A 19945-nucleotide genomic window follows, 5' to 3' on the forward strand; every position below is an offset into this window, starting at 1 on the left:
TTGAGCAATACCTCGAACTCTAGAGGTGCTACTACTACCAATCTACTAATCCTCCCTACAATGGTAACTTTATATTGACATAATCCATGTCAATCCTTAGAGAAATCACTCATTCTTAGAAACTTTACAGCAATTGCCGTTCCGCCAGTGTTGATGGAACAGTTACTAACTTAACGCAAATGGCTCATCTAAGATATGAGAAAGGGCTCGGCATAAGAAGGAGTAAATTAACCTTAAATTTACACTACCCGATCACGATGTTTTCCACACTTCATTCAACAAACCCAAGAAACAGATCCTCTGCGAATCCCCGCCCTTCGAGGGCTTCACACCCACCACATGTGCAACGGTTGGCTGCTGTGCGAGAAGCCGCAGCCAGAGAGGAGAGACAGAGGGCCCAGAGGTGGTCAGAGCGACGTCGGGCTATACGTAGAGCCTAGAGACTAGAACGACGCAGGGCACGTGAGGCTGCAATTAGAGAGGAACAACAAGGTAGCGGCCAGTGCGTAGCAGCATACCTGCCTGTTCAGATCCCAGAGACGATCGCCTCCACTGCCCAGGCTCAAGACGTGGCTCCCACTCTTCAGGCCAATATCCAAGTGTTGCAAAAATGTCTGAGCCCGACCCATGCACCTGTGATACCCTCACCTGGCCAAAATCATACCCATACCAACATACGACTTCCATCAGTCACATATACAACCGTGGACCTGCTTGGTCCCCTCGATGAGGACATTGTCACGTCCGGAGTGTTGCAAAAATGTCTGAGCCCCACCCATGCACCTGTGATACCCTCACCTGGCCAAGACCTCCTTGGTCCCCTCGATGAGGAGATTGTCACGTCCGGAGTGCTGCAAAAATGTCTGAGCCCCACCCATGCACCTGTGATACCCTCACCTGGCCAACATCATACCAATACCAACATCCGACTTCCATCAGGCACATATACAACCGTGGACCTGCTTGGTCCCCTCGATGAGGACATTGTCACGTCTGGAGTGTTGCAAAAGTGTCTGAGCCCCACTCAGGCACCTGTGATACCCTCACCTGGCCAACATCATACCCATACCGACACCCGACTTCCATCAGGCACATATACAACGGTGGACCTGCTTGGTCCCCTTGATGAGGAGATTGTCACGTCCGGAGTGCTCCAAAAATGTCTGAGCCCCACCCATGCACCTGTGATACCCTCACCTGGCCAAGACCTCCTTGGTCCCCTCGATGAGGAGATTGTCACGTCTGGAGTGCTGCAAAAATGTCTGAGCCCCACCCATGCACCTGTGATACCCTCACCTGGCCAACATCATACCCATACCGACACCCGACATCCATCAGGCACATATACAACGGTGGACCTGCTTGGTCCCCTTGATGAGGAGATTGTCACGTCCGGAGTGTTGCAAAAATGTCTGAGCCCCACCCAGGCTCCTGTGATACCCTCACCTGGCCAAGACCTGCTTGGTCCCCTCGATGAGGAGATTGTCACGTCCGGAGTGTTGCAAAAATGTCTGAGCCCCACCCAGGCACCTGTGATACCCTTACCTGGCCAAGGTCAAGGCATGATGCACTGAACATGCACCTCTTGAACTGTTGAGGTCCTACTTCTACTTGTCTACTAATCCGCCCTATATGGGGAACTTTTTATTAACGTAATCCATGTTAATCCTTAGAGAAATCACACTTATTATGTCTTAATATGTGTAACATTTCTCCAACATCTTTTCACCAATTCCACTCATAAGTGTTCTCTGGTGGCCATATTTAACTGTAGCCATCCCCAGCATCACCAGCTATTTACAATATCATTTAAACATCTCAAACAAATTTCCAGCATTATCTAGCCATCTTCAGTTATTTTCGACAACATCTAACCATTTCCAACAATATCAAGCATCTTCTTACCATATCCATCTATTTCCATTACCCATAACTATTTCTATTTTCAACATTCTTTTCCTACTTCCAACTATTCCTACTCTAACTATCTCTATCCATTCACAACATCATACCATCTCAAAAGAAAAATCAACCATGGACAACTATTCCTAAATATCCTTCAACTCATATTACCTATCCCAGAGGTCCAACAAACTCCTACTATCAGGAACACACTCTGACCTCCAACATCTTAGATGTTCACCAACTCACATTTGTCCTCCCTTCAGCCAAGGTAACAAGGCACCTCCTCCTCTTTGGATGATTTTTCTCTTCAATGCACGCACTCCTTCACTACACCTTTCTCTTCGTATGCCATCTTCACTATGAGTCAAGGTAACCTAAGTGACAGATAATAGTGTAGCAATTTTTCTTTTTCGGATGCAAATTTATCTTCACTACAGTTGAAACTCTCTCTTGAGCAATACCTCGAACTCTAGAGGTGCTACTACTACCAATCTACTAATCCTCCCTACAATGGTAACTTTATATTGACATAATCCATGTCAATCCTTAGAGAAATCACTCATTCTTAGAAACTTTACAGCAATTGCCGTTCCGCCAGTGTTGATGGAACAGTTACTAACTTAACGCAAATGGCTCATCTAAGATATGAGAAAGGGCTCGGCATAAGAAGGAGTAAATTAACCTTAAATTTACACTACCCGATCACGATGTTTTCCACACTTCATTCAACAAACCCAAGAAACAGATCCTCTGCGAATCCCCGCCCTTCGAGGGCTTCACACCCACCACATGTGCAACGGTTGGCTGCTGTGCGAGAAGCCGCAGCCAGAGAGGAGAGACAGAGGGCCCAGAGGTGGTCAGAGCGACGTCGGGCTATACGTAGAGCCTAGAGACTAGAACGACGCAGGGCACGTGAGGCTGCAATTAGAGAGGAACAACAAGGTAGCGGCCAGTGCGTAGCAGCATACCTGCCTGTTCAGATCCCAGAGACGATCGCCTCCACTGCCCAGGCTCAAGACGTGGCTCCCACTCTTCAGGCCAATATCCAAGTGTTGCAAAAATGTCTGAGCCCGACCCATGCACCTGTGATACCCTCACCTGGCCAAAATCATACCCATACCAACATACGACTTCCATCAGTCACATATACAACCGTGGACCTGCTTGGTCCCCTCGATGAGGACATTGTCACGTCCGGAGTGTTGCAAAAATGTCTGAGCCCCACCCATGCACCTGTGATACCCTCACCTGGCCAAGACCTCCTTGGTCCCCTCGATGAGGAGATTGTCACGTCCGGAGTGCTGCAAAAATGTCTGAGCCCCACCCATGCACCTGTGATACCCTCACCTGGCCAACATCATACCAATACCAACATCCGACTTCCATCAGGCACATATACAACCGTGGACCTGCTTGGTCCCCTCGATGAGGACACTGTCACGTCTGGAGTGTTGCAAAAGTGTCTGAGCCCCACTCAGGCACCTGTGATACCCTCACCTGGCCAACATCATACCCATACCGACACCCGACTTCCATCAGGCACATATACAACGGTGGACCTGCTTGGTCCCCTTGATGAGGAGATTGTCACGTCCGGAGTGCTCCAAAAATGTCTGAGCCCCACCCATGCACCTGTGATACCCTCACCTGGCCAAGACCTCCTTGGTCCCCTCGATGAGGAGATTGTCACGTCTGGAGTGCTGCAAAAATGTCTGAGCCCCACCCATGCACCTGTGATACCCTCACCTGGCCAACATCATACCCATACCGACACCCGACATCCATCAGGCACATATACAACGGTGGACCTGCTTGGTCCCCTTGATGAGGAGATTGTCACGTCCGGAGTGTTGCAAAAATGTCTGAGCCCCACCCAGGCTCCTGTGATACCCTCACCTGGCCAAGACCTGCTTGGTCCCCTCGATGAGGAGATTGTCACGTCCGGAGTGTTGCAAAAATGTCTGAGCCCCACCCAGGCACCTGTGATACCCTTACCTGGCCAAGGTCAAGGCATGATGCACTGAACATGCACCTCTTGAACTGTTGAGGTCCTACTTCTACTTGTCTACTAATCCGCCCTATATGGGGAACTTTTTATTAACGTAATCCATGTTAATCCTTAGAGAAATCACACTTATTATGTCTTAATATGTGTAACATTTCTCCAACATCTTTTCACCAATTCCACTCATAAGTGTTCTCTGGTGGCCATATTTAACTGTAGCCATCCCCAGCATCACCAGCTATTTACAATATCATTTAAACATCTCAAACAAATTTCCAGCATTATCTAGCCATCTTCAGTTATTTTCGACAACATCTAACCATTTCCAACAATATCAAGCATCTTCTTACCATATCCATCTATTTCCATTACCCATAACTATTTCTATTTTCAACATTCTTTTCCTACTTCCAACTATTCCTACTCTAACTATCTCTATCCATTCACAACATCATACCATCTCAAAAGAAAAATCAACCATGGACAACTATTCCTAAATATCCTTCAACTCATATTACCTATCCCAGAGGTCCAACAAACTCCTACTATCAGGAACACACTCTGACCTCCAACATCTTAGATGTTCACCAACTCACATTTGTCCTCCCTTCAGCCAAGGTAACAAGGCACCTCCTCCTCTTTGGATGATTTTTCTCTTCAATGCACGCACTCCTTCACTACACCTTTCTCTTCGTATGCCATCTTCACTATGAGTCAAGGTAACCTAAGTGACAGATAATAGTGTAGCAATTTTTCTTTTTCGGATGCAAATTTATCTTCACTACAGTTGAAACTCTCTCTTGAGCAATACCTCGAACTCTAGAGGTGCTACTACTACCAATCTACTAATCCTCCCTACAATGGTAACTTTATATTGACATAATCCATGTCAATCCTTAGAGAAATCACTCATTCTTAGAAACTTTACAGCAATTGCCGTTCCGCCAGTGTTGATGGAACAGTTACTAACTTAACGCAAATGGCTCATCTAAGATATGAGAAAGGGCTCGGCATAAGAAGGAGTAAATTAACCTTAAATTTACACTACCCGATCACGATGTTTTCCACACTTCATTCAACAAACCCAAGAAACAGATCCTCTGCGAATCCCCGCCCTTCGAGGGCTTCACACCCACCACATGTGCAACGGTTGGCTGCTGTGCGAGAAGCCGCAGCCAGAGAGGAGAGACAGAGGGCCCAGAGGTGGTCAGAGCGACGTCGGGCTATACGTAGAGCCTAGAGACTAGAACGACGCAGGGCACGTGAGGCTGCAATTAGAGAGGAACAACAAGGTAGCGGCCAGTGCGTAGCAGCATACCTGCCTGTTCAGATCCCAGAGACGATCGCCTCCACTGCCCAGGCTCAAGACGTGGCTCCCACTCTTCAGGCCAATATCCAAGTGTTGCAAAAATGTCTGAGCCCGACCCATGCACCTGTGATACCCTCACCTGGCCAAAATCATACCCATACCAACATACGTCTTCCATCAGTCACATATACAACCGTGGACCTGCTTGGTCCCCTCGATGAGGACATTGTCACGTCCGGAGTGTTGCAAAAATGTCTGAGCCCCATCCATGCACCTGTGATACCCTCACCTGGCCGAGACCTCCTTGGTCCCCTCGATGAGGAGATTGTCACGTCCGGAGTGCTGCAAAAATGTCTGAGCCCCACCCATGCACCTGTGATACCCTCACCTGGCCAACATCATACCAATACCAACATCCGACTTCCATCAGGCACATATACAACCGTGGACCTGCTTGGTCCCCTCGATGAGGACATTGTCACGTCTGGAGTGTTGCAAAAGTGTCTGAGCCCCACTCAGGCACCTGTGATACCCTCACCTGGCCAGCATCATACCCATACCGACACCCGACTTCCATCAGGCACATATACAACGGTGGACCTGCTTGGTCCCCTTGATGAGGAGATTGTCACGTCCGGAGTGCTCCAAAAATGTCTGAGCCCCACCCAGGCACCTGTGATATCCTCATCTGGCCAAGACCTCCTTGGTCCCCTCGATGAGGAGATTGTCACGTCTGGAGTGCTGTAAAAATGTCTGAGCCCCACCCATGCACCTGTGATACCCTCACCTGGCCAACATCATACCCATACCGACACCCGACATCCATCAGGCACATATACAACGGTGGACCTGCTTGGTCCCCTTGATGAGGAGATTGTCACGTCCGGAGTGTTGCAAAAATGTCTGAGCCCCACCCAGGCTCCTGTGATACCCTCATCTGGCCAAGACCTGCTTGGTCCCCTCGATGAGGAGATTGTCACGTCCGGAGTGTTGCAAAAATGTCTGAGCCCCACCCAGGCACCTGTGACACCCTTACCTGGCCAAGGTCAAGGCATGATGCACTGAACATGCACCTCTTGAACTGTTGAGGTCCTACTTCTACTTGTCTACTAATCCGCCCCATATGGGGAACTTTTTATTAACGTAATCCATGTCAATCCTTAGAGAAATCACACTTATTATGTCTTAATATGTGTAACATTTCTCCAACATCTTTTCACCAATTCCACTCGTAAGTGTTCTCTGGTGGCCATATTTAACTGTAGCCATCCCCAGTATCACCAGCTATTTACAATATCATTTAACCATCTCAAACAAATTTCCAGCATTATCTAGCCATCTTCAGTTATTTTCGACAACATCTAACCATTTCCAACAATATCAAGCATCTTCTTACCATATCCATCTATTTCCATTACCCATAACTATTTCTATTTTCAACATTCTTTTCCTACTTCCAACTATTCCTACTCTAACTATCTCTATCCATTCACATCATCATACCATCTCAAAAGAGAAATCAACCATGGACAACTATCCATAAATATCCTTCAACTCATATTACCTATCCCAGAGGTCCAACAAACTCCTACTATCAGGAACACACTCTGACCTCCAACATCTTAGATGTTCACCAACTCACATTTGTCCTCCCTTCAGCCAAGGTAACAAGGCACCTCCTCCTCTTTGGATGATTTTTCTCTTCAATGCACGCACTCCTTCACTACACTTTTCTCTTCGTATGCCATCTTCACTATGAGTCAAGGTAACCTAAGTGACAGATAATAGTGTAGCAATTTTTCTTTTTCGGATGCAAATTTATCTTCACTACAGTTGAAACTCTCTCTTGAGCAATACCTCGAACTCTAGAGGTGCTACTACTACTAATCTACTAATCCTCCCTACAATGGTAACTTTTTATTGACATAATCCATGTCAATCCTTAGAGAAATCACTCATTCTTAGAAACTTTACAGCAATTGCCGTTCCGCCAGTGTTGATGAAACAGTTGCTAACTTAAAGCAAATGGCTCATCTAAGATATGGGAAAGGGCTCGGCATAAGAAGGAGTAAATTAACCTTAAATTTACACTACCCGATCACGATGTTTTCCACACTTCATTCAACAAACCCAAGAAACAGATCCTCTGCGAATCCCAGCCCTTCGAGGGCTTCACACCCACCACATGTGCAACGGTTGGCTGCTGTGCGAGAAGCCGCAGCCAGAGAGGAGAGACAGAGGGCCCAGAGGTGGTCAGAGCGACGTCGGGCTATACGTAGAGCCTAGAACGACGCAGGGCACGTGTGGCTGCAATTAGATAGGAACAACAAGGTAGCGGCCAGTGCGTAGCATCATACCCTGCCTGTTCAGATACCAGAGACGATCGCCTCCACTGCCCAGGCTCAAGACGTGGCTCCCACTCTTCAGGCCAATATCTAAGTGTTGCAAAAATGTCCAAGCCCCACTTAGGTACCTGTGATACCCTCACCTGGCCAAGATCATACGATATGTTCCACACTTCATTCAACATACCCAAGAAACAGATCCTCTGCGAATCCCCGCCCTTTCAGGGCTTCCCACCCACCACATGTGCAACGGTTGGTTGCTGTGCGAGAAGCCACAGCCAGAGAGGAGAGACAGATGGCCCAGAGGTGGTCAGAGCGACGTCGGGCTATACGTAAAGCCTAGAGACTAGAACGACGCAGGGCACATGAAGCTGCAATTAGAGAGGAACAACAAGGTAGCGGCCAGTGCGTAGCAGCATACCTGCCTGTTCAGATCCCAGAGACGATCGCCTCCACTGCCCAGGCTCAAGACGTGGCTCCCACTCTTCAGGCCAATATCTAAGTACCTGAAGAAAATTTGTTGTAACTCAGCTTAACCCAAACCAGTGCCTATACTGCTCTAAAAGAATACAGGTACCTTTAGGCGAGATACAGCGACTACCTTAAGATACCCTCACCTGGCCAAGATCAAACCCACGTAGACACCCCACTTCCATCAGGCACATAGACATACGTGGACCTGCTTGGTCCCCTCGATGAGGAGATTGCCACGTCCGGAGTGCTGCAAAAATGTCTGAGCCCCATTCAGGCACCTGTGATACCCTCACCTGGCCAAGACCTCTTTGGTCCCCTCGATGAGGAGATTGTCACGTCCGGAGTGTTGCAAAAATGTCTGAGCCCCACCCATGCACCTGTGATACCCTCACCTGGCCAAGACCTCCTTGGTCCCCTCGATGAGGAGATTGTCACGTCCGGAGTGCTGCAAAAATGTTTGCGCCCCACCCATGCACCTGTGATACCCTCACCTGGCCAACATCATACCCATACCAACATCCGACTTCCATCAGGCACATATACAACCGTGGGCCTGCTTGGCCCCCTCGATGAGGACATTGTCACGTCTGGAGTGTTGCAAAAATGTCTGAGTCCCACCCAGGCACCTGTGATACCATTACCTGGCCAAGACCTGCTTGGTCCCCTCGATGAGGAGATCGTCACATCCGGAGTGTTACAAAAATGTCTGAGCCCCACCCAGGCACCTGTGATACTCTTACCTGGCCAAGGTCAAGGCACATGAATGATGCACTGAACATTGGACTTTTTACCGAAAAGGTCTCCTACAACCGGACCCAGTACAATCACAATTGACCTGCTATGTCCCTCAGACATTGTGCTTGATATGGAAGTATTCCAAACATGCCATGTCATCGGCTCTGCTAACCTGTGAGTTCGAGGACAGCAGCAGTATCTATGAGTACCTTCAAGCCTTGGTTCAAGATTACTTTCACGTCTACCATGAAGGCTTGCTGAATGAAGACCAACAAGTAGCGTTCCGTTTTCGGGTCCATTTATGCCTATCTGAGCCTAAGCAACAACGATGATATGCAGTACACCCTACCTACGAATGAAAATTTTAAGGTTCAACATTCTTTCATTTTTTCTTTGTAATTTCATATATATTCTTAAGCAATCGTTTCAAATTTGTGTTACAATTCTCCTACATCCTTTCACCAATTCCACCAATAAGTATTTTCTGGTGGCCATATTTAACTGTAGCTATTCCCAACATCACCAGCTATTTACAATATCATTTAACCATCTCAAACTTACAACATTATCTAGCCATCTGATTTTCAAAAACATCTAACCATTTCCAACAATGTCAAGCATCTTTTTACCATATCCATCTAATTCCATTATCATTAACAATTTCTATTTTCAACATTTTTTTCCTAGTTCCAACAATTGCTACTATAACTACCTCTATCCATTCACATCATACCATCTCAAAGGAAAATCAACCATGAACAACTATCCATAAATATCCTTCACCTCAAATTACCCATCTCAGAGGTCCAACACACTCCAACTATCATGAACGCTCTTTGACCTCCACCATCTTACCTTAGATGTTCACCAACCCACTTTTGTCCTCCCTTCAGCCAAGGTAACAAGCCACCTCTCCCCTCTGTATGCGTAACGTGTTACAAGCTGTAAACCATGGTCTTATATTACGTTATACACTACTGACTGAGCAATATAATGAAACTAAGTATAAGAACAATTGCATTACGAAAGTAGCGCAGTTAGTTCACTTGGCGTATTCATGAATTATGATGTATGCAATATACAGTAACATTTACGATAATAAGCCTAAAGAGTTAATGCTAATAAACTTACCCATAAGATGACCACAGGCTGCCACACGTAAATCCATAACCTAAAAGAACTACCAGACAAACGGTGCGTAGGAAACACAACTCGTACAACTACCGGGGCCGGAGTGAGTGGGCAAAGCCGGCCAGACGGAGGGAGGGTAAGCTCAACAACACCGACGTTGCCAGATCATCGTCGATGATGTTGTACAGTTTACACACCAACGTCTCGGTAATAACAAACACATAAATCACAACTGCGTAAAGTACAAATTTATATAATCATAAGAAATTAAAGAGACAATGATATTTGATGTTACATAACGAAATATTAACTTAAAATCACTCGTCCCGAGATCAAACGACCGTGCACGGGTATATATTGTCACACGAATGGGAAGGGGGAGGGGTTGAAACCGCTGCCTCCCATTATAGTATCCATGCTAACTTTTTCCTGGCTGTAGAATATTTCTCGGTGCAAAACTTGTATCATGAATGTTTACAAGACAACCTCAGTTCTTTTAGAAGAGTAGACGGTCAGAATTCAGACAAGCCAGGTCTTACAGAGTCTCTGTCACAGTTAACCAACAAATGGAAATTAGAATATTGGCAGCTCCAAAGCCTTTCAATCTAACAACACCTCTGAACCAATAAACCTGACACCTGTTGTCACAAACTTTCCCATTTACGTACAACTTTCTTACCATCAAGGTCCACTCGGAAATTTCCGAGGAGGAATGTTTTACGTGTAAGTCCTTATAATATCTACATCCAGAGAGTGTCGTGAAGACACATAGAAATATACAAATATCTTGAAAGAACAAGCACTCTGACTTATATGAGTATGACTGGCATTGATGATATATATATATATATATATATATATATATATATATATATATATATATATATATATATATATATGTTTATATGTTTACCAAATGACGTCCTAGCTTCGTCTCTTCGATGTATATCAACTGACTTATTATTTCACGAAAGTGCACTTGGGAACTTATCATGTTTCATTTTCCCCGTTGATTCATAGGAATATATATATATATATATATATATATATATATATATATATATATATATATATATATATATATATATTTATATATACATATATATTTTTTTTTCTGTTATTATTTTGCTTTGTCGCTGTCTCCCGCGTTTGCGAGGTAGCGCAAGGAAACAGACGAAAGAAATGTCCCAACCCACCCCCATACACATGTATGTACATACACGTCCACACACGCAAATATACATACCTATACATCTCAATGTACACATATATATACACACACAGACACATACATATATACCCATGCACACAATTCACACTGTCTGCCTTTATTCATTCCCATCGCCACCTCGCCACACATGGCACTATGCATGCATTCCGCCAATCCACAGGCACCTCACCATGAGTCATACATACATTAAATATTCTTACCTACCAGTCAACAATACAGTCACCACCTTTTTTAATAAATTCCACTGCAATACCATCCAAACCAGCTACCTTGCCGGCTTTCATTCCGCAAAGCTTTTACTACCACTTCTCTGTTTACCAAATCATTCTCCCTAACCCTCTCACTTCGCACACCACCTCGACCAAAACACGCTATATCTGCCACTCTATCATCAAACACATTCAACAAACCTTCAAAATACTCACTCCATCTCCTTCTCACATCACCACTACTTGTTATTACCTCCTTATTAGCCCCTTTCGCCGATGTTCCCATTTGTTCTCTTGTCTTACGTACTTTATTTACCTCCTTCCAAAACATCTTTTTATTCTCCCTAAAATCTAATGATACTCTCTCAACCCAACTCTCATATGCCCTCTTTTTCACCTCTTGCACAGAGATATAAGTTTGTTGAGTATTCCTGGGAGGGTATATTGATTGAGAGGGTGAAAGCATGTACAGAGCATCAGATTGGGGAAGAGCAGTGTGGTTTCAGAAGTGGTAGAGGATGTGTGGATCAGGTGTTTGCTTTGAAGAATGGATGAGAAATAGAAAAGCAAATGGATTTGTATATAGCATTTATGGATCTGGAGAAGGCATATGATAGAATTGATAGAGGTGCTCTGTGGAAGGTATTAAAAATATATGGTGTGGGAGGCAAATTGTTAGAAGCAGTGAAAAGTTTTTACCGAGGATGCAAGGCGTTTGTACGAATAGGAAGAGAGGAAAGTGAGTGGTTCTCAGTGAATGTCGGTTTGCGGCTGGGGTGCGTGATGTCTCCAAGGTTGTTTAATTTGTTTTTGGATGGGGTTGTTAGGGAGGTGAATGCAAGAGTTTTGGAGAGAGGGGCAAACATGCAGTCTGTTGTGGGTGAGAGCGCTTGGGAAATGAGTCAGTTGTTGTTCGCTGATGATACAGCGCTGGTGGCTGATTCGGGTGAGAAACTGCAGACGCTGGTGACTGAGTTTGGTAAAGTGTGTGAAAGAAGAAAGCTGAGAGTAAATGTGAATAAGAGCAAGGTTATTAGGTACAGTAGGGTTGAGGGACAAGTCAATTGGGAGGTAAGTTTGAATGGAGAAAAACTGGAGGAAGTGAAGTGTTTTAGATATCTAGGAGTGGATCTGGCAGCGGATGGAACCATGGAAGCAGAAGTGAGTCACAGTGTGGGGGGAAGGGGGCGAAAGTTCTGGGAGCGTTGCAAAATGTGCGGAAGGCGAGAACATTATCTCGGAAAGCAAAAATGGGTATGTTTGAAGGAATAGTTGTTCCAACGATGTTATATGGTTGCGAGGCGTGGGCTATAGATAGAGTTGTGCGGAGGAGGATGGATGTGTTGGAAATGAGATGTTTGAGGACAATATGTGGTGTGAGGTGGTTTGATCGAGTAAGTAATGAAAGGGAAAGAGAGATGTGTGGTAATAAAAATAGTGTGGTTAAGAGAGCAGAAGAGGTTGTTTTGAAATGGTTTGGTCACATGGAGAGAATGAGTGAGGAAATATTGACAAAGAGGATATATGTGTCAGAGGTGGAGGGAACTTGGAGAAGTAGACCAAATTGGAGATGGAAGGATGGAGTGAAAAATCGATCGGGGCCTGAACATGCAGAAGGGTGAAAGGCGTGCAAGGAATAGAGTGAATTGGAACGATGTGGTATACCGGGATCGACGTGCTGTCAATGGATTGAACCAGGACATGTGAAGCGTCTGGGGTAAACCATGGAAAGTTTTGTGGAGCCTGGATGTGGAAAGGGAGCTGTGGTTTCGGTGCATTATACATGACAGCTAGAGACTGAGTGTGAACGAATGTGGCCTTTATCTTTTCCTAGCGCTACCTCTCGCACATGCAGGGGGAGGGGGTTGTCATTTCATGTGTGGCGGGGTGGCGACAGGAATGAATTAAGGCAGCAAGTATGAATCATGTACATGTGTATATATGTATATGTCTGTGTATGTATATGTATGTATACGTTGAGATGTATAGGTATGTATATGTGCGTGTGTAGACGTGTATTTATATGCATGTGTATGTGGGTGGGTTGGGCCATTCTTTCGTATGTTTCCTTGCGCTACCTCGCTAACGCGGGAGACCGACAAAGTATAATAAAAATAAAATGAATAAATATAAATATATATATATATATATATATATATATATATATATATATATATATATATATATCATCCCTAACTAATGATATTATAGTCTGAGTTCTCATTAAGCCAGCAGCGAGAATATATTGATGGTCGTTTTTTCAGCACAGTCAGATATTTTCCTGGCACTCACGATGAATATCTGACGCGTCACGGCGGGTCAGTTAATTCATTTCGCAAAGTCATTTATTTCACTTGACACCGCACTGCCCTTTTCACACTGCTCACTGCTACACGATAGTTTCTAACGTGACCCACTCTCTCGACCCTCCTTCGTCATAACCTAAATCAGCGGAATGATCGCAAATGTTGATGTTTGAAGAAATTACATGATGCAGACGCCACAGCACTGGCGCACTCATGAGTGTGTCATGTCACTATAGCCAAGGCCGAACTCTAACTAGTCATGAAGGTTTATTACACAATGAGGTGACTTTCGTTATAATCATTTAAGACAAGAGAAAACACTGAATATGTGTGTATATCTAGTAAACATTTATCATTATCATAAAACATGTAACCATCACGTTGTTTACGAAACATCATGATATAATAATGTGTTTACACACATCATCCAACACTGTCGTATTCTGAATTTCCTCTCTGGATGTAAACATCGTCTTATTATGAAAAAGTTACGACCCTTGACTGAACTTTAGTCTCTCTCTCTCCTCCTCACCAGGCAAGTACCACTTCAACAACTTCCAGCTTGACCTTTTCTTCCTCTGACGGGTTGGGGTCAGGTCGAGGGTTGAACATCGAGGTCACTCGGCCTCTTTTTGTGTGGCCATTTCGGGCCTGTTTACCCAACGTACCTGTTTTATAGACCGCATCATCACCACTACCACCACCACACAAGTACCATCACCAGAGATAAAGGTATCAGTTGTGCCTTCAGTGATGAAAATATCAGGAGTGTAGAGAGGGTGTACAAGTGTTTCCAGTGATAAAGGTACCAGGTGTGTAAAGAGGGTATACCAGTAATAAAGATACCAGGTGTGTTTCCAGTGATAAAGATATCAGGTGTGTTTCCAGTGATAAGATATCAGCAGTAAATCATACGTTTATTGTTATTTACAGATACTATGTACACACATTATCCAATATTTACATACAGCTAAGATCATCATGCCATTCAAGAAGATAAATATAAATTAAGATATTGTTCCATTATCTGGCCAAATATGTGTCCCTCTGGTTGTCATGTTGATTTCCTTGACAGTACCAACTAAGGAGCCTTGAGTTCCTCGCTTCACTCTCTATGTTTGTTCTGCTGGCGCAACATATTTGACCGACAGCTACTTCGAACAAAACAATTCAGAGTTAAAAATGCCTTTGGAAGTTTAGTTTACCAATTGAGAAGGGAATGTTATGATAATATTTATCATGTACACTACAATCATATCGTTTACAACATAGGTAATGTTCAACATGATACAACTTAGACTTCCCGCCCGACACACTCACACTCCTCGCCAGCGTAAGGTGTTACTACCATGCAAAGTCTTTACTCACTCCCACTGCAGTCAACTGGTTCATGTCCCCGTCAGGTTGAGGAGCTGAAAAACTGCCTGACGTTCCTATTTTGTCTGGTACCGCGGCTCAAAAGGTGCATATCATCAGTTCTTTGTCATTTTTCTATTCTGTGGGTCACTCAGTAGGTGGAGGTCCCTTCTTGTGTTATGATCAAGAATCCTCAGCGAGTGTGACGATCGCGGGCGTGGGCCGCCTCGTGATGCCGCTGTTGTGGGCCGCTGAACTGGAAATCAAGAGGCTCGCCACAGCCACTGGTTGTCCGTGTCTGTTCCACCTGCACCTGTTGGCTTACTATGGGCTGTGGAGGTGATCCCGGGGTCTCGTCCTGTATGGTACAGCGTCTGCGCTGTGTCGTAGTCGCCGTTGATGATGTCTTGGATGCTGGTGGGGAGAGGGGCCGACCCGGGCGTCTGCTGTTGCTTTCGCAGATCGTTGACGACGCCGCCCTGATCTCTTCCACTACGCTGGCGGTGTTGTACATGAGCTAAGGTCACCTGAAGTGACGGTTGCCTCCCTATCTGGGAGAGCCGCTGGCTGTGCTGCAGGAGGAGAGGCAAGGGTATGCCGGGCAGGAATGGGACAACGAGTTGTTTAGTTTGTCCACTGGTGGACTGAGGGTGTCTGGCTGACTGCGGTCTGTCTGATGCCTTCAGCAGCGCTGCCTGTTGGACCTTAAGGAAACTGTTGTTGACGTTGTCGTGATGAATGTTATTCCCGGGATTGTGCTGTTGGCTCTGACTTACCGCTGGCTTCGTCACTCCCCCTGCATTACCGTGCTGTAACGACCCCTGGTCTCCGAGAGTGACGGAAACCAATTTTGACGGGCGGAACCCACTAATGACAGCTGAGGAATGCCCTTCCTGAGCAACATTGTTGGGTCTCGTAGTCTGGTACACATCAGGAGGACTGGGCTGGAACTTGATGTCGCGGGTATCCGATGGACGGGAGTCAGTCCTTATAACTTTGGAGAGAAAATCGTCACCGTTGTTAATGATTGGAAAGTCGTTGCTCTGCCGCAGGGATGTGTTGGCGGGTTCACGCTTTTCCTGAGGTCTGCCCGTCACCAGGTTGTTGTCGAACCCAGGGTCGCGTCCGTGGCTCTGGTGCAACGTGATGGGCACCGTCGGGGTTGGGGAGGGCAGTGGGGGCTCTGGGACGCTCTGAGGCACCAGCCAAGGCGTCACCACCTGACCCGACACACCGCTATTGTCAGAGTTGCTGCCTCCCGGGGAGGAAGGACTCTGACTTTTGCCATACTTAACATTGAGGACTGTCTGAACCACGGCGTCTCGGAAGGCCGAGTTGCCAGGCACTCTGACGTTGCCGAGGCGACCTGTGCGCTCGTCGCTGCCGAAGTGATCGATGATGAGGACATCGCCGTCGTCCACCATGGAAAACTCCTTGGCGGCCGCCTGGAACTTACCCTGGAGGGAGTGGAATCCATCCGGCGCGGGGTTGCCCGGCAGGAACCAGGGAGGGAACTTGTACAGCCACGAGTTAGGCGGCGAGTTGGCTGAAGAAGGCGACTGACGCGACACTGTGGAGGAGGAGGAGGAAAGACGTACATTATACAGCAGTAGGTGGCTGGTGTGTCTAGCATGAACAGAAGTGAAAACATGAATGTTTGTGAAGACAAGTTTGCGGTTTATATCTATGAATATCTATGGCAGCGTTGAATACTTGAGTTTCATTTCTTTTTACAATGTATCTGATGCTCTTGTCCCACAGAGTCAGCATTGGAGTATGATTCCTGTCCGTGACAGTCACCTGTCTACACGGAACCACTCCCTTACTCTGGTCATCAGCGTCCCGTGACACAGATGCAATGACAATGTCCCGTGACACAGCTGCGACATCAATGTCCCGTGACACAGCTGCGACATCAATGTCCCATGACACAGGTGTGTTATCAATGCTCCGTGATATCGATGTGTTATCAATGTCCCGTGGCACAGATGCGATATTAGTATCCCGTGACACAGATGTGTCATTATTGTCCCATGACATTGATGCTTCATTAACGTCCCGTGACACAGATGTGTTATCAGCTGAAGTAGCTGCAACTGCACTTGTCAGACGAAATTCTCATTTCATCAGGTTTTTGTACTTTATGATCCAACACATGACAACCATTTACACACTGTCGTCCCATTTTCTGATATCGTTCCTCCATTTCTAAACCAACCATCACAAAAAGTCCCCTGACTGTCCTGGTCATATCCTGTCAGGCTAATTATTTATCCTAATCTGATCTTTATCACTCAGTAATCAAGCACAGACGTCTCCAACACTTTAAAAAGAAAAGTAATAGATTGTGTTTACATGCTTATGAGTAGGTCTTTTCTGTTTCCTCTTTTCTGTTTCGTGGGTACGCAGCTATTTTTTTTTTGGTGGGGGGATTGATATGTTGTACAGCGCGTCTGTTGTCACTGGAAACAAACTAAGAGGAAGGGAGAGGAGGGACAGTGGGTTACAAGACGTGGGAGGAGAGACCAATTAGGTAACTTGACAATTTATCGCAGTTCGTGTTACCATCCGTTAGGTGGCAGCACCAGCCGGTGTTTCACTACGAAAGTACGTTACTCTCTCTCTCTCTCTCTCTCTCTCTCTTTGCATCCCATGTGGTTCGATCAGCTCGCTCACTTACTGTTTTGTAAGTGTTAAACGTGATCGTGGTTGAACTGGTGAACTAATGATAAGCTGTGTCATTATATCTCTTAACTCGCTTACTTGAATGTAGTGATATTGTCCCTGTGGGTTGGTCAGGCTTTTGTGTGGTTATTGGGCCCATATTCTTTTTATTATTGGACACAAATCTTTTTAAATTTACAAGAATGTGATAAGACTGTAGGAAATTATCGCAAAAAAAAGTTATCTATCATTGAACTGAATAGTTTATCTAAAGACTTGATTAAGATCGGAATAATTTTTTTCCTGAAAAAAGATAGTTTGATAGAAGGATTAAGTCTTAGTCCACATTTTCAAAAAAAATATATGTAGGTCTAAAAATCACAAACTGAAAATTAAAGTGTCATGTCTTCAGTGACAAGTGGAGTAATGATTTGCATTTTCCTTTGTGATAAATAAAACTGGTGTGGTTGTAACAATCAGTAAATAGAAAAATGAATTCATATCTGACATTCCCGAGCAGTCTTACTGTATCATCCACCAACAGGATGTTTTTGCAGTGAGATTTTCTGATGGGGAAAGTGTGATGAATGTTGTATGTTGTGTGATTTTTTTCTTATCAGTTATCATTCCTCGACTCACCATCATCAGTGGCAACATTTCCCGAGAGAGAGAGAGAGAGAGAGAGAGAGAGAGAGAGAGAGAGAGAGAGAGAGAGAGAGAGAGAGAGAGAGAGAGACCCTCTCTCACGAACCTGATATCTTTATCACCGACCCTCACTGAATCCGAGATTTGGCTTGCTCAAGTGATGTCACAGAATAGTGAACCATTTGAATCTAATGTTACGGGGTAGAGGGACGTTGGTGTCTGACGTGTATGGTGAGGAGAAAGCCTCTGAGGGAATAATAAACATTTTTGTGGAGTAGGTCTGATGCCTTGTTACATCAGACTCTCCTTCTATAAAGTCCTTATAGCCGACTAAGGCATCGATTCATAGTTCCGTATAGAAAGATGCAGTGGAGCATTCAGTCTTCTGTAGGGGGATTTCATGAAAAGATTCAGAGATTATCGTAAGCTTTTGAATGGTGAATAAAAACGTTTCAGACACCAATTGAACTGTCATCAGAAAACTAAAGTGAAATGTATCACACAGAGCTCCGCTGATCTGTTATAATTTGAGTTATTTATGTGAGATGTGTACTGGATGAGTTTCTTACATTTATGGGTAGTATTTCGCATATTCAGTTTCACTGTATTATCGATCACGTTAATAACTAAGTTTATTCGCCCTACTGTATCAGGGTGCAGCTCTCATCACACATTTGTTCGTACATGTTGTCTCTCTGGACCCATCACTACAGCAGGTGTGGCTTAGTGAGGTCAGGCACCAGTAATAGATATATATGTTTACACTGAGGAGATATATAACGGATCCCATCTTAACATATATAGATTGTACTGCCTACATTCTTACCCACAGTTATAACAGCGAAATATAATCCCATGTCGTCTGTCACTACTGATAGGAAAGGAAAACGTACGGACACGGATTTCCGTCGAGCACTACGGGAGTCCTACAGGTTATAAAGCCTACATAATGATGGAATCACCTGGACACTTTGCCAACGGAGGAACTACAAAGACACTCGCCCCTGACGCTACAACTCCACATTATGGGACCCGGCCAGTCACGGCTTCATTGTAATAAGACATTAGTGGTGGCAAAACTTAGGGGTATATTAGAAGGTAAATTTCCTACTCGTAAAGATCAAGTGTCGAGTGTGCCTGATGAATGTGGTTTGGTGGTCTCAGTTATACCACACAATTAACCATAAGTCTGGACCATAGAGTTCCAGGTCGAGGATCTATATGGCTTCCTTCAGTCAAGTCTGCCTGCTCACTTGTTGACCCCACACACCCTCTAGCGTTACCCAAGGTTCTTCTCGGCGTAGTTCGCCGCCACACGTACCGCTGGTATCCGCTGCTGCAACGAGATCGCGAGGTGAGGCTGGGTGGTTGGCGGCGTCCTTGTCGTCGGCAGCGGCCAGGAGATCCCTCCGTGACCTGCGGCCGTGGGAACTGGCGACGACGGAGAGGACACAGAGCAGCAGCGCCGGCCTCATAGTGGTCGTCTGCAAATTGAGAGATACGGAGATTAATCTCTTTCAAAACCGTTCATGACATTAAGTAATCTGGTCTAGAACGAAGAGTGAGGAAAAGTGTCAGTGCTGAACATTAGGTGTGGGAGTGAGGTGGGGGTCCTCCCTGCCTCACCACA

General features: G+C 45.4%; 2 protein-coding genes across 2 annotated transcripts in view; both read right to left on the reverse strand.

The window, feature by feature from the left end:
- The window catches only part of LOC139761104 (beta-alanyl-dopamine/carcinine hydrolase-like), a 113628-nt gene extending 103633 nt beyond the window's left edge, over window positions 1–9995 (reverse strand). Inside the window, exon 1 of the mRNA XM_071685028.1 lies at window positions 9905–9995. The gene's annotated coding sequence lies outside the window, so the exon portion shown is untranslated. The remainder of the gene's footprint in view (window positions 1–9904) is intronic.
- A 4559-nt stretch (window positions 9996–14554) lies between these two features.
- The window catches only part of LOC139761119 (uncharacterized), a 105894-nt gene continuing 100503 nt past the window's right edge, over window positions 14555–19945 (reverse strand). The window contains exons 5-6 of the mRNA XM_071685050.1: window positions 19637–19799; window positions 14555–16576 (exon numbers count right to left, since the gene is read on the reverse strand). Coding sequence (XP_071541151.1) covers window positions 15270–16576; window positions 19637–19799 — 1470 coding nt within the window. The 3' untranslated portion in view covers window positions 14555–15269. The remainder of the gene's footprint in view (window positions 16577–19636; window positions 19800–19945) is intronic.

The sequence above is a fragment of the Panulirus ornatus genome, chromosome 3 (genome assembly GCF_036320965.1).
Source record: "Panulirus ornatus isolate Po-2019 chromosome 3, ASM3632096v1, whole genome shotgun sequence".
Classification (NCBI taxonomy): Eukaryota; Metazoa; Arthropoda; class Malacostraca; order Decapoda; family Palinuridae; genus Panulirus; species Panulirus ornatus.